This window comes from Sinohyriopsis cumingii, chromosome 4 (genome assembly GCF_028554795.1).
Source record: "Sinohyriopsis cumingii isolate HCF-2022 chromosome 4, ASM2855479v2, whole genome shotgun sequence".
NCBI lineage: Eukaryota > Metazoa > Mollusca > Bivalvia > Unionida > Unionidae > Sinohyriopsis > Sinohyriopsis cumingii.
Genome location: NC_142964.1, coordinates 18,240,044 through 18,264,716, shown reverse-complemented (window position 1 = coordinate 18,264,716; position 24,673 = coordinate 18,240,044). Strand labels below are relative to the sequence as shown.

General features: G+C 34.9%; 1 protein-coding gene across 2 annotated transcripts in view; it reads right to left on the bottom strand.

Moving 5' to 3' along the window:
• The window catches only part of LOC149800704 (limbic system-associated membrane protein-like), a 126,518-nt gene that overhangs the window by 97,471 nt on the left and 4,374 nt on the right, over positions 1–24,673 (bottom strand). For both annotated transcript variants that reach the window (XM_089954744.1, XM_089954745.1), the window contains exon 2: positions 11,075–11,205. In XM_089954744.1, the coding sequence (XP_089810870.1) occupies positions 11,075–11,205 (131 nt within the window). The remainder of the gene's footprint in view (positions 1–11,074; positions 11,206–24,673) is intronic.

Sequence of the window (24,673 nt, the reverse complement as noted above, 5' to 3'; positions counted from 1 at the left end):
TTAGTGTAGTCTCAAACAAAAAGACCCCATAACTTTAATGTTTAGCATCCCCCCCCCCGACACACACACACTTCTGTACCGTAAACAGTAATTCAAACGCGACGTATTCTTGGGAAAAGAAAGCTATATTTGTAAGGTAATTGGTCTTCAAGAAGAAACTGAGAATCTTTACGAGAAACGTTAATATTTTCCTGAAGAATATTACTTTCATCCAAAACTTTGTATTACTTTCAGCGCCAAAAATATACAAACATAAAACTTTCATTTAAGACATATCGATCCTAATAAATAAGCAATACTTTTTCTAATTACGTTTTCCCTCAAACAGGAGTAGTATGACAGAGAGCTATCCGGTTATGGTTGTAATAACACATAATCGATTTTGAAAAAAAAGTTCTCAAAAAGTACTTAATTTCTCTTTTTTTTTCCACAGTTCTCACATGTGCATTATTAACAACCATTTGTATACCTTGGCTATATTGTTTACATTTTCCATTGAACAATTTCAATATTTACTTGCCAAAAGTATTAAAAATAAAAAAAATACTGTAACATTAAAGTACGGTATAGTTTCAACTTTATTTTTAAACACATTTTTCGTGTGATATACTCATCCTTCATTATCTCTACGTAACATATTTCGTGCTCATAAGGTCTGATAATTTAAAAGTTTGCACATGTCTCTTCATATTTTTAATTATCTCTCATTAAATAATTAACATCTGATTTAACACCTTTGCATTGTTTACAGTTTTTCTCAATAACTGCTTCAGCTTTTAACTTTCCCATGACTTTTACTAGTCGAAGTATTGAAATGACCGATCATTCCTTCACATCCTTATAATTTTGGTTTTGTTTTATTGATGAAAATGAATTTGTATCACTATACACCACTGTACTTGGGTTTTTAATACTCTGAATTAACATTGCACGGTAGAAGTTTGCTTAGTTCAAGCGCTGTAAATCTAATATATACGAGTCGAAACAATGATAAGAAGCAATAAATATTTATGGGTGCTATTTTAAATTAACATCAATACAACCTGCATCTCTATAAAATACAGATCCGGTACACGTAATGCTCGTTGAAAAAAGAGGGTAAATGAACGGCGCGCTGATTTTTACTTTTTGCAACCCGAACTTTCCGAGTTTTCCAAGAATTATACGGGCTGGTTATCCACTTACATTTCCTCTTTTATTCGAAGCATTATATGCGCCACATTTTTATTTACAGAGAAACTTTAAATAAAATGAATAAGATATACAGCTTTAAATATATTTCAATTATTATCCGAATTTTCAATGTTCCATCTGTATTGGTATCGGATCAAGTTTATGACATGACAAGTAGACGCAAGCACACGTATATATTTAGCTACCTGGCACTAGGGCCGTGCAGAGGATTTGGGGACCCCGAGCATCATTCAGACTTTGCCCCCCCCCCCCCCCCCCCATAAAATAGCCGATTATAAGAAGTCCAGCTTTCTTTTGTTACAAGGTCATTTTTCTTGCATTTGTTTTTTGCAAATACCTCAATGATATCATGGAAATCAAGTTTTCGCGCAAATTCACACTCAATACTCAAAATGGCAAGATCACTAGTTCGTTCTTGTCCCATAGTTGAGCGCAAGAAATTCTTGATGAGTTTCAATTTACTGAAAGAACGCTCACTTGAGACAACTGTTACTGGTATTGAAGAGAAAATACGCAACGCTATCAATACATTTCTGAAGAGTTCACCAAGCTTTAGTTCTGAAATCTTGTTCAACAAGTTTAATGGAGAAACAGGTTTCTTACCAAAATTTGCTGCATGAATTTGTTTCATATGAAGCAATTCTTCAGACAGTTCAGTTTCAGTTACGTCACATGAATATTTTTTCGAAAAATCAGAACAGGCACTCTTAATTTCATCTTCAGACTGTTTTGACACTCCCACAAGAAAGAAAATGTAGCCAAGATTTTTTGAATGGCTGTGAAACGAACTGTAAGTCCACCAATAACTGAATCAATAATGTGATAAAAAAACAGTTGTCCGAAAAGTTGCCTCTTTTTCTGATTTTATTTCCGTTGAATCTGTGATATGTTCATCGCCTTCAACTTGTTCTCCAGCAAAATGTTTACGCTTCACTTTCCGATGGATTGGAAATTCAGAACTGATTTTTGCAGACACTGCCACTGTTTTGGCTTCTTTCAAAGTTGGTAGCCAGTCATCCCGAACAGATTTGAGGTGACTGATCAATGCCTCAATATTTTTCACCTCAACATCAATAGTTGCCTTTCTTACCTGAATGACCTGGTTGCAGCGATCACACAATGTGAGGACTTTCATCCAAATGCCTGCCATGAGAACACATTTGAAGGAGTTTTTATGGCACCTTTCACATCAGTTCGTATTTTTGCAGTCAGATTCAAGCTCTGAACTTCTTCCAAAGAGGCAATGATTCCACACAAGTGATTAGAGAAGGGACGAATGCTATCAAGTCTCTCAGTCAATCGCGTCCCAGATTGCCCATGCAGAGACACACCATGCAGCTTCTTTTGTAATATTTCCCAGCGTTGTGGACTAGCAGAGAAGATGGTATACACAGTTTGAACAATTCCAAAGAAGGTCTCATCATCTGTGCAGCTTGAGGCAGCATTCAGTCCACACATATTCATTAAATGTCAGCCACATGATGAGAATATAGAAAATGGATTCTTCTTTAGGAAAATTGCTTGAACACTTTTGTACTTTCCTGACATGTTGGCCCCATTGTCATAGCCTTGGCCACGGCAGTCCTCAAAGCGAATTTTCAGTTTCCAAAGTCTCCAGGACTAATCCTGTAATATCAGATCCAGTCTTTTTGCACAATCTACAAAGATCAAAAACCGCTCTTCGATGGAAAATTTTCCAAATTCTTCATGTACGTATCGTATGACAAAAGTAGTTTGTTCAGTATGACTCACGTCAGGGGTGGCATCAACCATAATTGAAAAATACTTTGCAGATTCACACTCTTCTATGATTCGTCTCCGAACTTCAGCAGCACAAAGTCCAATGAATTCATTTTGAGAACGATTTGAGAGATAATGCATTCGAAGCCTTTGACCCTTTTCCTGTGACCGTTTAACTTTCATCGCATGTTCCTTGAGAATTGGATCAGAATGCGAAATCAGTTCTAGCAATCCTAAGAAATTTCCATTATGAGGATCTCCAATAATGTCTGACTTTCCGCGAAAAGCCAATCCACGTTCACCGAGAAACAGAACCACAACCAAGATTCGTTCTAGAATTTTTCTCCATGTAGCTGCTTCGGTGAGGATTTGGCGATCCAGAAAATATTCAATTGAACGATCATTCTTTACTCGAACTTCTAATTCACGCCACTGAATGTAGCACTGTTTATAGGCTTTTTAATGCTCATGCTCAGGAATACGATTTATAAGATTTTTCCATTTCTTTCCAGGTCCCCATCCTTCCGTCATTGTAAGTGATGAAGTCAAGCGTTGAACCTAACGTTCTGGTGAAAATAATCGACATGGCAAACAAAATAGTGCCATCTTTGCTCGGCTAAATACAAGCCAATCTCGCGAAAATGGTTCCCCATTTGGCATTTTATCTTTCAAAACAGACATTGGAAATATGTGATTTCCAATATCATTTGGCAGTTCCAGTCGAAAGGAAATGTGACCAGCCTTGAAAAAATTTTCCAGCTGAGTGGGTAAGAATGTTTCAGTTTCAAATTCCCCAATGGCAAATGCCTGCAACAAAACTGCTCCAGTTGGTCTTGCAGAAGTATTATCACTCTGACCAATTTCAGTGATTTGACTGTCCTCAAAAATGGCTGGTGCAATTGTACTGTCACTGTCAGCAGTGTTATCAGTAACAGATGCACCTGCACTTTGGTTTTTGCTGAACTTCCTAAGTCATGATCAGTGGTATCAGCTTCTAAACTCTCTATAGCCTCCCTTTCTTCAGATCTGCTTTTTTAATTCGCTTTGATGATTTTTAGCTTTGACGCACCTGATGGATATGTGGGTTTCATTTCAATTCTTTCCACGTACTATGCAGTGCTTTGACGACTTCAGGGGTATATCTTCCAACTAGAAAAGTAACGTACTGAAATGCAGTACTTGCTGAGTACTACTGTAGTACTGCTGAATCTTCAACCAAATCACTCATTTCTCAGCAGTATTTCCATATTTCCGTTTTTAAATACGGTACACGTGAATTATTTTCAATTTGGAAGACATCGGCATATCACCGCTCACAGATCCTTTTCATGCAAAATATATGCCTGACGACTGACGTTTCAGACCAAGAGAAAGTGAAGAACTGACGAAGTCATATAAAACTCACGTCAGTCAAGCGAGTCGCATTACCGGTAGAAACTATACAGCAGGATGATTCAACCGGTCACCCCACTTCCCTTTTTTGTATTTTGTTTCCCTGTCTCACATTGTCATTAGTTACTTCGTGCCGTAGTGCGAGTTATAACTGGTTCTCTTTTTTTTAAAAAAAAAAAAAAAAAAAAAAAAAAAAAAAACAAGCTTTCGGACGGCAGAAATTGCTCGGGTATCTCGGCCTCTGCACGGCCCTGCCTGGCACTGTAGGAGTTTTAAAAGAATGAAGAAAAATGAAGTCTAAAACACAACTATTTAAAATGTAAGTGTTAACAAAAACTGATACTGTAGCCATAATTTCAAGGTACTTGCAAAGCATGCATAAATGGCATGTATGACCATTCCATTTCTAGTCAATTTAAAAAAAAATACAATACAGTTAAAGACACAAAAATCCATACATTAACACGCAACTTATTCGTTAACACTGCTAAACTCGGGAATCAGAACAGCAACACACCAGACCCGACAAATGAGTGAAAACGTTTTCTTTTAGCTTTAAGGACGTGCTATAGAACGGTTTCTTTTGTTTTAATAATTCAAACTTTTTTATATCAGCCGTGTGTCTCTGCAAAATTCAAATAACAACTTACACCTACAAGCCCTCTCTGTTTGTATGGCATCGGAATATTATCAAAAACTGTAAAATACATCAAGGTCCCTTACATCCATTCGCTCTAGATTAAGTGCAAGTTAACATTTCGTTTTAGCTCACAATCGGTGGCTATATTCACAGAACCATTACGCAAACACGTATTGTATACGGCAGTGATAATGTATTATAGACTATCTGGAGGGCTGTAACACTTTCAGAAAGTGAAATAATCCATAATTCGATTTGCGGTGCCATATGTATCTTTTTATTTTTATAGCCCGGGCTAATTTATTTTCAAATATTTTGTCCGCTCAATTATGGCGATAAATGTAAAATGAGGCGACGAACATGGTGGATTTATGGGCGACATTTGATTGAATTTTTAATGGATTTACTCATTGGTTACCCGAATAATAAGTTATATTTAAGTTATAAATTAACATTGTTTGGCAAATGTTGGAATTAAATTTACACAGTATATCAACTGTTGTTGTGTGTGGAGGGGAGGGGTTGAAGGGAAAAAAAGAAAAATGATTGAAACATATTCTCGACTCCTGAGAGCTTTCAGAATACAAACGAAAGCAGTAACACTTATTTTGCTCTGTAAAAAAGAAGAAAACAAATATCTTCTGTAAGAAAAATAAGAAAAAGCAACTTGCTTAGACACCCACTCCAAATAATCATTATTTATGCAAATGTCATCCCATCGTAACATCCAACGGGGACACGAGTCGAATATAATGCTATTGTAAAGTGATAGTATAATATAGCACCAGATGGCAGGTGGCTTTGTAATGTTTGGCAAATCACTGTGGTTATTTATATCACGTGACTGAATCTCGTAAATATTACCAAGATTCAAATGAACAGGCATTTTTAATGGCAGTCGAAGGATTCAGCACGGCATGTTGACCGTCTGAAGCTTTTGGTTTGAACATGGAGATTAAGTTTTCTGTGTGTGTGTGTGTGTGTGTGTGTGTGTGTGGTGTGTGTGTGTGTGCCTGTGATTTGGATTTTAAACGTACCTTTAACATTTTTTTTCAGTCATATCGCTACGAAGTCTTCAGTGTGGCAGTTTATAGTGATGCCTAGCACTGGGGCATCATGCTGCAGACATGTATCATGATGTCCCACGCAGTCACATTATCCTGACACCAGGCCGACCAGTCCTAAGACTAACCTCTTAATGCTGAGCGCCAAGCGAGGCAGCTGTTAGTACCATTTTTATAAGTCTTTGGTATGACTCGGGCGGGGATCTACCCCACGACCTCCGAGACTGACGCTCTAACCACTAGGCCACCGGAGCGGTTGGGTACGTTTTCTCCTTTTGAACAAGAAGATTAAGTTTTCTACATTAACACTTGCTTAAAGTGATGGAACTGAGAGAGTTCGTGCAAAAAGCAAATCGGCAAAACGAATATAAAATGACTTATATCATAAGGAGAGACAAGAGACATATATCATGTCTGCTTTGGGGAACTGGTATATGGCAGTTATATGCCATCGTAGACCGACATATTCCAACGCTAGATACGGAAGTGTGGCACTCACTGTCGTATAAGAATAATCTAGAAACGTATTAATATAATCGTAATATAAACGGTTGCGGACGTATTTGGTCAATTAAGTATTCATTCTTTATTGGTGTGAGAACATTTATTATATCTAGATGACATCGACACGAAAATTGCTGATGTGAGTTGCTTCAACCTACGTCCTACATTTCTCTGATGGTCTCAAACTGTGGATTATATCTTTCCGTCATCAATTTTTGAATTTTATCGGATAATAAGGACACAAAATATTTTTTAAATGCACCGTCACTATATAAAAGTTAATGCGGGGAAGAAAGGCATTTAAAAATAATTAAGGAAAGACATATTTTGGGACCAACTCATCAGTACATTTTCTAGGAACAACGTTTGTCAAATTACACTTATTTTGCGTACTAAATGACGCAGAATACAACACGTCTACTTTTTGACTGAAGGAGTCGCACACTTTCCGAAGGATCAAAAGTATGTGATTCGTGTCTGTACGTAAAAGGTCTACTTCTTAACCGCCGTATAGTATTTCGCGAACCTTTGAATGTTGTTATATCGTCCTTGTGTTTGAGTCGTTCTTGTTTGTATAGTAATATTAAGTACAATGTATTGATTTAACTAGCAAGTTCTCGCACAAATCATTCATATCACATTTATATAGATGTTTTGTTGTGTTTCTCAGGTCAGACGAATCATTCAATTTACATTTATGTGGTTGTTATGATGTGTCTTACATGCCAAAAGAATCATTTATTGCACATTTATATGGTTGCTGTGTTGCATCTTTCAGGCCAAATAAACCATCAGTATCATACTTATATGGCTTTTTTGTTGTATCTTACAAGCCACACAAACCATCCGTAGCACAATAATATGGCTTTTAGTTGTATCTTTACAGGTCACAAAAACCATCAATAGCATAATTATAATGGCTTTTTCTTGTATCTTACAGGCAACACAAACCATCCGTAACATATTTATATGGCTTTTTGTTGTATCTTACAGGTCACACGTACCATCCGTAACATAATTACATGGCTTGTGGTTGTAGCTTACAGGCCACACAAACCATTCATAGCATAATTATAATGGCTTTTTGTTGTATCTTACAGGCCTCACAAACAATCCGTAATATAATTATATGGCTTATTTGTTGTATCTTACAGGCCACACAAACCATCCGTAGCACAATTATATGGCTTTTAGTTATATCTTACAGGTCACACAAACCATCCGTAGCATAATTATATGGCTTATTTGTTGTATCTTACAGGTCACACAAACCATCCGTAGCACAATTATATGGCTTTTAGTTATATCTTACAGGTCACACAAACCATCCGTAACATAATTATATGGCTTTTGTTGTATCTTACAGGTCACACAAACCATCCGTAGCACAATTATATGGCTTTTAGTTGTATCTTACAGGTCACAAAAACCATCCAAAGCATAATTATATGGCTTTTTCTTGTATTTTACAGGCCACAAAAACCATCCGTAGAACAATAATATGGCTTTTTGTATCTTACGGGCCACACAAACCATACATAGCGCAATTTATGGCTTTTTGTTGTATCTTACAGGTCACACAAACCATCTGCAACATAATTATATGGCTTTTTGTTGTATCCTACAGGCCACACAAACCATCCGTAGCACAATTATATGGCTTTTAGTTGTATCTTACAGGTCACAAAAACCATCCAAAGCATAATTATAATGGCTTTTTCTTGTATCTTACAGGCCACACAAACCATCCATAGCATAATTATATGGCTTTTTCTTGTATTTTACAGGCCACAAAAACCATCCGTAGAACAATAATATGGCTTTTTGTATCTTACGGGCCACACAAACCATACGTAGTGCAATTTATGGCTTTTTGTTGTATCTTACAGGCCACACAAACCATCTGCAACATAATTATATGGCTTTTTGTTGTATCTTACAGGCCAAATAAATGATTGATAGCAAAATATTACGGTGGCTCTGTTGTATCATACAGGTCAAATAAATCATTCATAGCAAAATTATATGGTTGCCAAGTTGTACATAAAGGCCAGATAAACAAACCTGTAGAGTTTTTGCATGCAGTGCTGTCAAGATAATTTACAATTAAGTAAAAATCAATTTGTGTTTTTGTCATTTCAAGGTATTTCGCTTTGGTGGAACTTGTGAGTACAGTCTCAAGAAAGTAAACTACTTGTATTCAACAGATGTTTGCCACCCCAATTCCAATAGCGGCCTTAAAACAGTAAAATATAACTTATACAAATAATCATATGACTGACGATGCAGTTTCAGTTCATAAACGTGGTCAATAAAATACGACCGATCCAGCAAATACTCCAGTCATAATAATCAGAGAGCTATTCTTTGGACAGCGTGGTTTTAAGAGAAACTGTAGTTTTTTAATCTATGATGTCACTGTAAATCCTTGATTTCAACAAAGAAATAGTAATTCATATTATTTCTCTTTGACGTGAAAACCCGAGTTTAAACTATTAATCAGTATCTTATTGAAATCTTTTCTAAAATAAAAGTGTTTGGTCAACTTTACTAGGGGCCCCGAGTGGCCGAGTGGTCTAAAACGCTCTTCGTTACGGATCACTGCCATCTCACCTCTGTCTGCCTGGGTTCGAGTCTAGGATTCGGCCAATGTGGGTATGTGAGAAAGCTTGCCAGTAGCTTCTCGTGGGTCGGTGGTTCTTCCCGGGGTTTTCCTGGGTTCATCCTCCACCATTAATACTGGCCGCCACGTATAGCCTATCGTGCGCTGAAAAAATGGCGTTAAACCCCACAACAACACAACAACAAAAATCAACTTTACTAAATACAAACTTTTATCCAAAAGCTGATATAATCGGTGAAAAAAATTAAGACAGTTCTTACAAACGATACCATGGTCACAACATGTTATTTATCATGGAGGACAGTGAACCAGTGGGGATAAATACAAAGCAGATGACATATTCAAATGAATAATGTGTCGACTTCTGATTCATTATCACTAGTGATGATGCAAAGTCTAAATATTCATAATTAATAAACCATCAGAGTAAATGCAGACTTTTAACTAATAATTTAAAAATTCAGCAAGATAAAATATATGTCCTAGATTATAACTTTTATGCACACAGTCTTAATTTCGTGCATTTGACTTTCTCGAAGAATGTCTCACTAGAGGCGTTTGCGTCGATTATCAACGAAACTGAAGTAGTTTAATGGCGATAATTGCGCTCTTAATTCAAACGTAATGCCTCTTTTTGCACCAGAGGGAAATATCTAATGCCATAACACATTGATATAAGAAGACGTGAATTATCATTTAGCCAACATAATTACATGATCTTTATTCTAAAAGGGCAATCAATCGATTATCACGAAGTCTAGTAATTATGCTTATAGGTCAGGTGTTTGTTACCTATTGCACACCTTTACGGGTTATGTGATTTTCGATGAACTTAAAGACTTTGCCATTATGACTAAGAAACAATCCGAGCCATTTAATCATACTAAACTGTACATTTATAATTAAACCTTCTTATCAAAAGTTGTTTTGTGATACATTAGACTATGCCGTCAGACTGTGATATATTTTGATCTGTAATTTGAGTTTGAAACGTTTTGATTTTTATATTGGTGATGAGCACACTTTCATCACAGACAAACACAGGGATCAACTACCAGGATATAATAACTATAATGTACAATCATATTGGCTGAAGACAGCTCAGTATCTATCCGACAATCAAAGACTATATAAGATTAATTTCTGACGAAGCAGAAGTTATTCTAACTTCACTTTTGTCAAATATTTGAAGTCTATCCCTAGAATATGTTCAGGAATAAAATACACGCTTAAAACAAATACAAATGCGCACACACATTTCCTTCTAAACTATGAATGAGTATAATCAAAGATTTAAAAGGTGGTCACTTATTGGTATTATCAGACTCAACTATAGCCAGTTCAAGTAATAGTTCGTGTAAAATGTAAAGTACAATTCATTCGGGAAAATAGAGACTAGTGAATTATTATTAGTGCCATGGATACGAGTAAAAGATTAAACTGAAATTTGATGATCATTTTACAGATCTTCTGAGTTAAACTCAAAAGTCAAAAACGATTTGTCATTTCAAATGGTATATTTATTTTCAGAAGTAACCAATACTTTAATCTTAAGAGTGTACGTATATTCATGAATTCAAAATGGTTTTAATTTTTAAAATGTACGTATTGTTTGGACAATTCTGTGATTTTGTGTTTAATATAAATTTCTCAAGGTAACGTTTAGTAGTAAATCCTTGATTTTAATAAAGAAATGGTAATTCATGTTGTTTCTCTTTGAGATGAAAACCACTTAGTACGAAATTCTTTGTCACATGACAGTCGTTAGAAAACCACTCAGTATGAAATTCTTTCTCACATGTCATTACGTTGTTGAATATACGAAAATAAATATTCAGTATTGTTTAATTATTGTTACAACAAAGCTTCATCAGGCTCATATACCACAAAAAAGCAAAATTACAAAGACAGACTTACGTTATGCTTCTTATCTCCCCGAAAAATCGTATGGACTATGCAGGGCAAGATGATTGCCGTGCCGGCATTTACCGTAACGTTCAGAGGAGTAATGTCCATTACCGGCTGACTATCTCGACTGTATTGAAGTCCTGAAATAAACGATACATCACTATGAATAGGGATCAACGTAATGCCGTTACTTTGACAGCAAAATAAAATAAAATAAGATAAAATAATAACACACACACAACAATGTTGTAACAGATGGTTGATTCCCTTTTAGAACCAGTTCATATTCTTTATGTTCCTATATCTGCATGTGGTGTTTCCACAAATTCCTGTTCCGGACAAACAGGCTACAAAGGTAAAGTCGGACTGGGACTGATACCGCACACCTGACGTACGTTCTGAAGCAGTTTTACAATTCTGCATTAGTTTAGTTTTCTAACAGTTTATCGGAATGTAAACAATCAATTAATCTTTTAATCTGGTGCAGATAAATATATCTAATGAATCTGATTACAAACCTATTTATGTAGAAGCGCACTGAAATGGCAATGAACTTAATTAATATCAGTTAACTGACCTCTTTTTGATTCAGTTATTTTGCATAGTGTCTCAAAGAATAATGCGATGTTAAATATATGTTTTGTTTATTTTCTTCATATTTATTATTAGTTGCTTTTAATATACCCTTTTCACAGATATGAACTGCAGAGCACAGTTCATTATCTAAAATAACTTCATGGGGACGCAAGTCCTAATGCATTTTATATCACGCTGACACGTACCTTTTCGTACCTACCAAGTATGGCCACAACCTTGTCAGGTTTACAGCCCCTGAGAGGGTAACTAGTCCTGGCAATTGGACACCACATCACTTTGCTAATATGCACAGATGTTGTCAATGATAAAACGCAATCAATGAGCTTATTTGCCATTTTTAATCAATAGCTTATTAGAATCACAGAAACTACCTTGGAAACAAGCTCAGTCAATCAAACGTTAAAAACTCCTCTTAAAATTCGAAACACAAATGATATTTTCCGACATTTCATCAGCTATATACAAGGTTTCATGTTTTGTCGCTCATAATCTGAGTCACTTCAGATACTTAAATGAAGATGCCTCCATGTTGCACTTCATCTTTATACACTGGCACTTAATAGGAAAAAAAAAGATTGCCGCTGTCGTGGAGACAATCTCATTAACACCTGATTAGGTGTCATTTATAAGTAATTATATAAAAGTGCGTTCAAAGATTGAACGAAATCTCACAGAAATACAACTCTAACAAAGTAACAAGCACAGTGAAAGAAATTCAGCTAATCAGATGACTGAATCCCTCATTAATATGCGAGATATGGCATCATTGACCTTGATCTTATAAGGCTACTTATCAAATTTAAACAATACCAGGTGTGAATTATAGCCTTTACACGTGTCATAAGTTCTGCTTAATTTATGCCAGATTGCATTATTTATTTGTGAAGAATGTTGTTTCAAAATTTAACTCATTCAAAACCTTGAATACATAGGCTTACAAATCAAATTTGATTACAATTTAATTGTAAATAGGACATCTCGTGTATAGAAAGGGTCAGCCAAGTAGATGCCAGAAAGGCAATTAATATGTGCGGATCTTGATCATAATTACTTTCGTACGATGATATAAGTCTATATATCAAGTTTCATCACAATCTCCATCTGATCGTACAATCGCATCTTTAGGAACACTTTTAGAATTTAGGTACACCTTATCTCACCCCAGTGTTACTTGTATATGTTGCTTGTTAAAAAAATTAATCTTAAATTCTTGATGACATTGGATTGTATGTTAATGTAGATCATAATCGGAGTGGTAGTAAGTAATTGTTCATGGCGAAGCAAGAGGACACTGCAAATCTCATCGGCTCACCTGGTAAACTTAAAATAAAACGAAGAGCTCGATAGCTTGTAAATAAATATAAAATAAAGTGTAAATTAACTTATTTTGTGTTTCCTTGTAGCAGCACACACACACACACCCTTAGGCTCGGATATATAGATTAGGTCGGATGTTACTTCGTGCATGTCGTAAATGGCGACCAAATGCGAACTTTTTATACCTAGCGTGCGTACTGTAATCTCAGTCTAACTGAGGCGGTATGTTAATATTAAAAATGCGACATTGCATTTTACGGATTTTCCACTGTTTTGCTTTTATCTTTGTATTAGGGGTGTTTTCGGGAACACCTTAACTTACTAGACACTACAAAGACAGGATGTTGCTGATACTAATCACTATACATATTTTCGTATCTAAATGAAAAATCTCAGAAGAATATAGCAAATCTTTGAGATGGAGGTGTTCGTATTTGACATCTAAGATTCAGGGGATGGTACAAAAGAGAGCAGAGAAAGGAGTTTGTGCGTAACGAGCCCCTGTCGGGGAAATTTGCTATATTCAGAGAGATATAATATTTTTCCCCAATTCCCTTTATGCAATTTATTTTGCTAAAAATGGACCAAAAAATGTTGATATTAGTAGTAAAACAAAATACTTCAGAAGGCGGGGTAAGGAAAAAATTCCCAGGTAAGGAAAAATTCCCATTATCGCAACAAATCAAAAAGGAAAATACTGCACAATAATTTCATGGGCTTATTTATGGTCTAAGTCATGCATGAACAGCACAACACATGGATTCATAAAAAGACTGGTCTGAACCCTGTATGAGTAATGCAACACATGGATTCATAAAAAGACTGATATGAGCCCTGTATGAGTAATACAACACATGGATTCATAAAAGACTGATCTGAGCCCTGTATGAGTAATACAACACATGGATTCATAAAAAGACTGGTCTGAGCCCTGTATGAGTAATGCAACACATGGATTCATAAAAAGACTGATCTGAGCCCTGTATGAGTAATACAACACATGGATTCATAAAAGACTGATCTGAGCCCTGTATGAGTAATACAACATGGATTCATAAAAAGACTGATCTGAGCCCTGTATGAGTAATACAACACATGGATTCATAAAAAGACTGATCTGAGCCCTGTATGAGTAATGCAACACATGGATTCATAAAATGACTGGTCTGAGCCCTGTATGAGTAATGCAAGACATGAATTCATAAAAAGACTGATCTGAGCCCTGTATGAGTAATACAACACATGGATTCATAAAAAGACTGATCTGAGCCCTGTATGAGTAATACAACACATGGATTCATATTCATTGATCTTTTACTCTCCCGCAGCAAGATATGGTTATCATCATGTGGGATCTGTACCCTTAAGCCGGTGTATTAGCTTCGTAAGAGAATGTACAGTCTTTAGTGCTTCGAAATCGATATGTAAAAGAGATACTACCGAGTTTCCAAACGTGACAGTATATGACCAGGCTTGCAGTGATAGAGGTAAACAAAATCTGGATCGTACAAGGGCCTATTAGTTCGGACATAATTATAGAACATATCATTTTCATTTCTTTGAATATTCTTGAGGAATTTGTAGAGAAAGGGTATAAGCAGACTATTTTTTAAAATAAAAAAGCAATATCGTTAACAACAATGAAAATACACTGATTCACATCTGCAAACACAATTGTCGATGTTGCGCTAAAAGTAGTGGAAAGTGATAACAGAAAGTGTGAGTTTTTTCCATTAAAGTACTGGACTAAAATTATACATATGTTGAAAAGTAGATATCATTTCCAATGTTATATTATGCTAAAGATATGGGACGTACAGAAAAAAGCACATGGGCAAGTAAAAGTATTAAAACAAATTCTTTAGCTGTGGCCATACACAGATAGCACAAGAAATTAGTGACAGAAACTCTTTTCAAGCTATGTCCAGAGGTTATTTTTACTCTTCGCGGCAGGTCTGATCAGGTAAGATTCGTGATTCTACAAAATGATATTATAGCCAGTACAAGTCGTTACTGAAAATTGAAAAATATTTAACATTAACTCTGCCTTTCATGTTTAGAAGCACACAGAAGTTTGGAAACTATGTTTTATAGAAAATATCAAGTGTATAAATGATGAGTACCATTTTGTGTGTACATGTCTATAGAAGATGAGTACCGTTCTGTATGTATATGTGTATAGAATATGAGTACCATTCTGTATATGCACGTCTTTAGGTGATGAGTGCCATTCTATGTGCACATGAGCATATAAGATAAGTACAATACTGTATGTACATGTGTATAGAAGATGATTACCATACTATATGTTACTGTGTATAGAAGATGAGTACCATTCTGTATGTACACGTGTATAGAAGATGAGTGCCATACTGCATGTACATGTGTATAGAAGATGAATACCATTCTGTAGGTACATGTTTATAGAAGATGAGTACCATTTTGTATGTACATGTGTATAGAAGACGAGTAACATTCTATATGTATATAATTATAGAAGATGAATACCATTCTGTAGGTACATGTGTATAGAAGATGAGTACCATACGGTATGTACATGTGTATAGAAGATGAGTACCATTCTATGTGTACATGAGTATAGAAGATGAGTACCATTCTGTATGTATATGTGTATAGAAGATGAGTACCATTCTGTATGTATATGTGTATAGAAGATGAGAACTATTCTATGTGTACATGTGTATAGAAGATAGGTACAATTCTGTATGTACATGTGTTTTAAAGTTTTGTAGTTTGTTTTTAACTTAATATATTGTAGTTTGTTTTTAACTTAAGATATGAACTGTTAAAAATGTTAACATGAGCATGTAAATAAGTACACTTTATAACCAGCTCTGTTTGATATGTTTTTATTATGGGTTGGAAGTCTAAAGTACTGGATAAACTTTTGATTCTTTTCTGTTCTGTTCCTGTTCTCTTTTCTAAATATCCCAACTGTGGGCGAAACTATGTATCTTTCATTTAAGTGGATACTCCAATCAGAAAATACATTACAAATCGGACAGTGATATATATATATATATATATATATATATATATATATATATATATATATATATATATATATATATATATATATATATATATATATATATATATATATATATATATATATTATTTGGATATAATAGATTTTCAAAATGTTATGGTTGTTTCCTGCGTGGACCATATGTAAAAGACAAAATACATGAAGTGTATAATAGGCAAATACTATGGTACCAGCTCTATGACATTTTGACGGATTAATCAACACTGATGACACATTTGTTTAACTTTACATGTTATTCAGAAACTCGAAAACGGAAACTCGCATCATACAAAACTTTCCCTGGAACCCAAAAGGCTGGTGAGGGATAAATAATAGTTATTAAGAATCGGTATACAAACCTATATAATAATTATTAATTGATCTTGAATTATATACTTGATAGAAAGTATGGACATTATAGTAAATATTACAACTATAAATTCTACTGTTTATGAAAGAATATACATTTAAGGATGTATATTCATGACATTATATATTCTGAGGAAATGATTTAGTGCAACATGCGTTCATGTGACCAGTCGAATGTGCTAACAATGTGACCTTGTGTTTCCAGTGGAACATGCTTACAATGTGACCTTGTGTTTCCAGTGGAACATGCTTACAATGTGAACGTGTGTTTCCAGTGGAACTTTCTTACAATGTGGCCTTGTGTTTTCATTGGAACGTGCTTACAATGTAACCTTGTGTTTCCAGTGGAACGTGCTTACAATGTGACCTTGTGTTTCCAGTGGAACGTTCTTACAATATGGTTTTTTGTTTGGATTTAATCATAAACGTCATCTCCTCCTTGAGTTTAGCGTTCACGGTTTGTCATCCCACCTTATAGTGACATTGCAATGACAAAAGTGCTTCCAATAGTCAATAAATTAGCAGAAAAATAGCAATTGACCAATGGAGTATACTAAGCCATTATGAATAAGTAACATCAAGACCAACGGACTATAATAAACCATTTTGCATAAGTAACATCATGACCAATGGACTATAATAAACCATTATGCATAAGAAACATCTAGACAATTAGGACTATAATAAACCATTATACATAAGTAACATCAAGACCAACGGACTATAATAAACCATTATGAATAAGTAACATCTAGACCAATGGACTATAATAAACCAATATGCATAAGTAACATCAAGACCAACGGACTATAATAAACCATTTTGCATAAGTAACATCATGACCAATGGACTATAATAAACCATTATGCATAAGAAACATCTAGACAATTAGGACTATAATAAACCATTATACATAAGTAACATCAAGACCAACTGACTATAATAAACAATTATGAATAAGTAACATCTAGACCAACGGACTATAATAAACCATTATGTTTAAGTAACAACTAGTCCAATGGACTACCATTATGCATAAATAACATCAAGACCAACGGACTATATTTAACCATTATGCATAAGTAACATCAAGACCAACTGACTATAATAAACCATTATGAATAAGTAACATCAAGACCAACTGACTATAATAAACCATTATGAATAAGTAACATCAAATCCAACGGACTATATTAAACCATTATGAATAAGCAACATCAAGTCCAACGGACTATATTAAACCATTATGAATAAGTAACATCAAGTCCAACGGACCATACTAAACCATTATGCATAAGTAACATCAAGACCAACTGACTATAATAAACCATTATGAATAAGTAACATCAAGTCCAACGGACTATACTAAACCATTATGCATAAGTAACATCAAGACCAACGGACTATAATAAACCATTATGAATAAGTAACATCTAGACCAACGGACTATAATAAACCATTATGAATAAGTAACATCAAGACCAACGGACTATAATAAACCATTATGAATAAGTAACATCTAGACCAACGGACTATAATAAACCATTATGAATAAGTAAAATCTAGACCAACGGACTATAATAAACCATTATGAATAAGTAACATCAAGACCAACGGACTATAATAAACTATTATGAATAAGTAACATCAAGACCAACTGACTATATTAAACCATTATGAATAAGTAACATCAAGACCAACGGACTATAATAAACCATTATGAATAAGTAACATCTAGACCAATGGACTATAATAAACCAATATGCACAAGTAACATCAAGACCAACGGACTATAATAAACCATTATGAATAAGTAACATCTAGACCAACGGACTATAATAAACCATTATGAATAAGTAACATCAAGTCCAACGGACTATACTAAACCATTATGAATAAGTAACATCAAGTCCAACGGACTATATTAAACCATTATGAATAAGCAACATCAAGTCCAACGGACTATATTAAACCATTATGCATAAGTAACATCAAGACCAACTGACTATAATAAACCATTATGAATAAGTAACATCTAGACCAACTGATTATATTAAACCATTATGAATAAGTAACATCAAATCCAACGGACTATATTACATTATGCATAAGTAACATCTAGACCAACTGACTATAATAAACCATTATGAATAAGTAACATCTAGACCAATGGACTATAATAAACCAATATGCACAAGTAACATCAAGACCAACGGACTATAATAAACCATTATGAATAAGTAACATCTAGACCAACGGACTATAATAAACCATTATGAATAAGTAACATCAAGTCCAACGGACTATACTAAACCATTATGAATAAGTAACATCAAGTCCAACGGACTATATTAAACCATTATGAATAAGTAACATCAAGTCCAACGGACTATACTAAACCATTATGCATAAGTAACATCAAGACCAACTGACTATAATAAACCATTATGAATAAGTAACATCTAGACCAACTGATTATATTAAACCATTATGAATAAGTAACATCAAATCCAACGGACTATATTACATTATGCATAAGTAACATCTAGACCAACTGACTATAATAAACCATTATGAATAAGTAACATCAAGACCAAAGGGCTGTAATAATCATTATGCATTATCTACACACATGGACTGTAATAAACCCATATGCATATATAAGTAACAAATAGACCAATGGACTATAAAGTAACAAATAGACCAATGGACTATAATAAACCCATATACATATATAGGTAACATCTAGACCAATGGACTATAATAAACCATTATGCATAAGTAACATCTGGACCAATGGACTATAACAAACTGGTATGCCTAAGTAACATCAAGACCAACGGACTATAAAAAAAAAACATTATGCATAAGTAACATCAAGAGCAAGAATTATAATAAACCCATAAAATAAGTAACACATATACCAATGGACTATAATAAACCCATATACATATATAAGTAACATCTAGACCAATTGTCAATAATACATACATATACATATTTAAATAACATCAAGTTACTGTTGTATTATATCTTTGTAATATGTTCAACGGATGCCACCTACCTTTGAGGGAGCTATGATAAGGATGAGAAAAAAGTACTAAAAGTCTTAAAATCAGCTTTAATCGACAAAATGATATTGCAACAATATTCGTAGACGTTTCTAATTAATTATCGGTTATGCTATATGTCACAGGAACACAAGTTTAACTTAACCCCTTCACTGAAATTTACTGGTACAGGCATAACATTTACCCCAGATCTGTTCTCCAAAGGATATTTGGCAAGCCTTATATGTACACTCTGTTCTCCTGACTAAATTTGGCAAGCATTATCTGTACACTCTGTTCTCCTGACTAAATTTGGCAGGCGTTATCTGTACAATCTGTTCTGTTGACTAAATTTGGCAAGCGTTATCTGTACAATCTGTTCTCTTTTCTAAATTTGGCAACCATTATCTGTAAAACTGGCCAAAACGTATGACCGCTGAATTCATAAATCTCAGAAAGCTTCGCCCCAAACCCAAACAACATCCAAGATCAGTTAGGGTTATGTGCCTGAAGTGACGCTGACGATGACGCTATAATACACGGAAATTAACTGAAAAATGGAGGGGTGGGGGCAAACAATGCATGCCATCAAAATAATCTGAACTTAGAAATATTTATAATAATAATGGAGATTTAGGGATAACAAAACAATAAAAAAAAATATAAATAAATAAATACATAAGCTGCAATTGTGAATCTAATCTCTGCTTTGCTGCCGATGCAGTCGCGATGAACATCAAAAGTACTGCAGATTTACGTAATTGATTGATGTCGGCTTATACTTTTAATAAGGATCCACGAAGTTTTACAATCACCCTTGTAATAGAATTTTTAAATAATCTTGTCAGATATGTGTGTGTGTGTGTGTGTGTGTGTTTGTGTGTGCAATAAACTGACAACGAACAGTACAAAACCTAGTTTCTAACTAGCCTAAGCGCCTTCGACTCTAAATGAGTCTTTTCCAAACGCAAACACAAAACAAGAACAAGAGAAACTGAATACACAAAAAGTGTTAAGGTTGCAAAATTTACATGACTATTTCTACAGGAATAAAAGCTTAAGAGTTTCGATGTTTCAACTAGTTGATTTCAACTTGACGCTAATGCTGAGACCACACGTCCACAAACTACCACCATATCTTCACGACACGTCATATTACGTCATAAAAAGCAAAGCAAGATAACCATTGCTGCCAGATACAATGCTTGTTTCCTTAGACGTCACATCTCTTTTTATACTAATATACTGCACACCGAAGGGATACTGGCGTGTCGTGTAGGGAAGCATGGGAAACAAGAACTGTTGACAATCTGCCCATTCACTTTCAAGTCAAACTCCTGGAGCGTGTCCTAAGAACTTGATAACTTTGAATTTAATGAAGAAAACGACCTCAAAGTCAATGGAACCACAATGTGTGCAAAACTGCACCCCCCGCCCCCACGTATGCTAATATTTTAATGGAAAGAACTGGATAGTCAGCTTTTAGAATCGGTGGAATTTATATCATACCAGTAGGCACGCTTCATCCATGATATAGCAATGAAGTGGCAAACATGGAAAAGAAAATCTAGATGATTTCCTACAAATGGTAGACAACTTCCATCCTTCAATAAAATTCAGCTTAAACCACGCTTTCCTGGACACAGCAATCATACTGGTAGAAAACAAACTCCTTATAGAAATCTACTCAAAAGCAAACGATAAACACCAGTATCTTCTCCCAACCAGATGTCATCCAAAACACTGCATTTGGAACATCCCATATATCCAGGCACGGAGGATGCTCAGAATCTGCTCCAATGATGACATATTCGAAAAAAGATCTGAGGAATATTCTGAGCTTTTGAGTCACCGAGGCTACAACAAAGATCTGGTAGCGGGGGCAACCCAAAGGTCTAACGAAATAATCGTAACGACCTACTAAAATATATAGAGAAAGAAAAGATTGATCGGATACATTTATCCTGACCTACCATTTAGAAAACCCCAAAGAAGGTTGTTACGTATATATGATTTAATTCATATTTATTTTAATTTAATTGTTTGTCAGTTTTAAATTTTTTATTATATTATTCGCTATTATAATGTACATTTATTCACTGGAGATGATATTTTCCCCAGAAAATCGGTTGACCTGAATCATTCTTTTTGTAAATACCAGGTGTTGATCTAAATCTTGACCTTGTTTCAGAATTTGTAGCAACCTTCGTAAACAAGTTGTATTTTATTTTAAAATGATTAGTTGTGGTCAAGGTCATGATGAGACTACATGATTTAAGATGCAAACAATTTTTTAAAATTTTTATTCTCGGAGTAAAATCATTGGTCTTAATCAAGGCCATATTATGTGTACATGATTTGTTTTTATATGCAAACACGGTCATGTGGCCCTGTGTTTCGCAATTCCGGTTTTTCCATTCCTGCGAATTTGTTATTTTTAATAGAGATGCGTAGAGAGAGATTTCTCAGTTTGGGGTTTTTTACACTGATGTCAAGTTATTTTGCTGTAGCCAGATTTTGATTTATAATTTTCTTTAGACCAGTTGGATTTCAAAAGGATTAATTCTTTTTTTTCTGGAAATTTTGGAAAGACATTGCTTACAAATTTAATTTGGATTTCCAACACCGGAGTGTCATTATTTATATTTCTACAAGGAACTGTAGATAAGCACAGTACTGACTACAGCATACGTCATCGTCATCCATCTTGGATTTTCCATCAGGATTCGAACTTGAAATTATTAGAACATTTATTACTAGGACTTTTGCAATTTAATTCTTGGATTATTCTTGGATTATTTTGGATTTGATTCTTGAAACCGTAAGTTCTCCTTTTTTAATTTTACAAAATGTTTCCAGGGAAATAAATTATTTGTTACATTTTAAAAAGCTTGTTATTTTCACTATTTCTGTGTTAATTTATTAGAGCCTAAACACGTAACAAGGTAAAATAATCCGGAAACACTGACACAGTGAAGTTAATTATCCTCTCGAACAAACCAGTAGTAGCCTGCCGGAGACCAAAAAACATCAAAAACATCCTAGTCAGAGCGACGCTAACGCCAATCACTAACAAACACCCCCTAGTAAATAAGACCCCTCTGGCGATAAAAGGTACAGAACCTGTCAGCATATGATGGAGACCAGCACATTTGTTTAGCACAGCGACTAGCAAAAGCTGAACATACATGGTCCAAACCGAAAGTGCAAAACAGAGAACTAAATTTATGTCATCACGTGTAAGATCTGTCTCCTTCAGATTGTTGGAGAAACTGAAAGTTACACAAAAGGATCAGTGTTCACAGATCTGATTGGATAACAATGAAGCTGTACAGAAATCCAATTACAGACCACGTCTCTTCCTATGGCCACACATTCAACGATGTAACACTTATTGCAATTGCTCACAACCCCAACTAAAGTTCCGAAACCAGGAAAGAAAAGGAATCTTACTAGTTTCGGCGCTTTAAAAAATTGAAAGCATGTGGATTAAACCAAGAAGACTAGAAAAAGAAGCCACGCACAAATAAAATCATAATATTTTGCAGCCGGCACAGTTTGATTTAAATATGTCTTTCAGTTTGCTTATTTGTCAACAAATAGCCTACAATTACTACTCAAAGAGACCGCTCTGGTGGCCTAGTGGTTAGAGCGTCCGCCTCGGATGCAAGAGGTTGTGGGTTAAATCCCCGGGCGAGTCTAACCAAAGACTGCCTCACTTTTCGCTCAGCATTAAGAGGTTAGTCTTAGGACTGGTCGGCCTGGTATAAGGATAATGTGATTGGGTGGGACATCATGCTACATGTCTGCGACATGATGCTCCAGTGCTAGGAATCACTATAAACTGCCACACTGCAGACATCGTAGCGATATGACTGAAACATTGGTAAAGCTACGTTAAAAATCCAAATCACACACACACACACACACACACACACACACACACACTGCTAAAAGAATGACGTATCTGAGATATAATTTGCGGTGACGCAAATTTACATAAAAAAACAGATGGCGATCTGGCTCAGCGATTTATAGGTGAATATAATATATGTAGCAGATCAACATTAAGTTGAAGCCAAATATTTGAAGCGTCAAAACTCTCAAGCATTTATTTCTGTAGAAACATCAGGTAAAATTTAATAACCTCGACGCTTTTTGTGTTTTCTGTTTTGTCTTCTCTGTGTTTTGTATATGCCTTCGAAAAAACTCATTTAGAGTCGAAGGCATTTAGGTTAGTTAGAAACTAGTTTTGTACTGTTCGTTGTCAGTTTATTGCACTTACCTTTATTAATCCCTGACATACGCGATCCTTAGCTCGATCCAGTGCTTTTCAAAGAACTGTTCTTTGCCATGTAAACATTATACAGCACGACATTTTAGAATTATCAAATTGGTAGTGTTAGATGACTCCTACGATGCTAACTCTAGATGCACCCATCCATCCAGATTTTTTTTATATATCAGATGTAACATATGGAGATATAAATTGGGGTACAATACAATTTTCGAATCGGCGGCAACTGCCTTTTACACCCGCCAGTGACATAATTATTCTCATCCCCACATAGATGTTTACCGGATAAAATGGCTGTTAAGAATTTTACGGGGTATTAGCAGAGAAGGAAGGGCTCTATTTTGTTTTAAAAGGCAGAGGCAGTTCAAGCGTGGATCTCTTCCTTGGAGAAACCTTGCTATAATGTACTTGTCCCAAGGAGATGATAAATACATTAAAATCATTTTCCAGGCTTCTAAGGTGGCAACAATAACTTTGGTGTAACGTTTCAGCGAGTGGGGCGAGGATCTATTTTAGAACACAGTGCCATATCAAGGTCATATAAACAAAACTCGGTTACATAAATTTTGGCATAATTTTTCTACAATCATGTATGGCGGCTAATAATGAAGATATATTTAACAATTATTTATCATAAGAATGTATGAATTCCAAATTCATCTGTCGCCATACGAATGGATGCACTCCAAACTCATATGTCTTAATTTGTTTGCGTGTGACATAAGATACAAAGAGGATGCCTGTAATTAATCTTGCCTTTTGACGAAACTGCTGATGAAATCTTTGGGTCACACATTTATGTGCCAGTGAGACGGTAAGCTAAAGAACCTCCGGTATTAAACGAAACACATTCCTTAAAAATTTGAATGAAAATAAATTTAGTTTTGGCTCTCAATCTAATATAAAAATGTTACCTTAGGTGGTAGAGT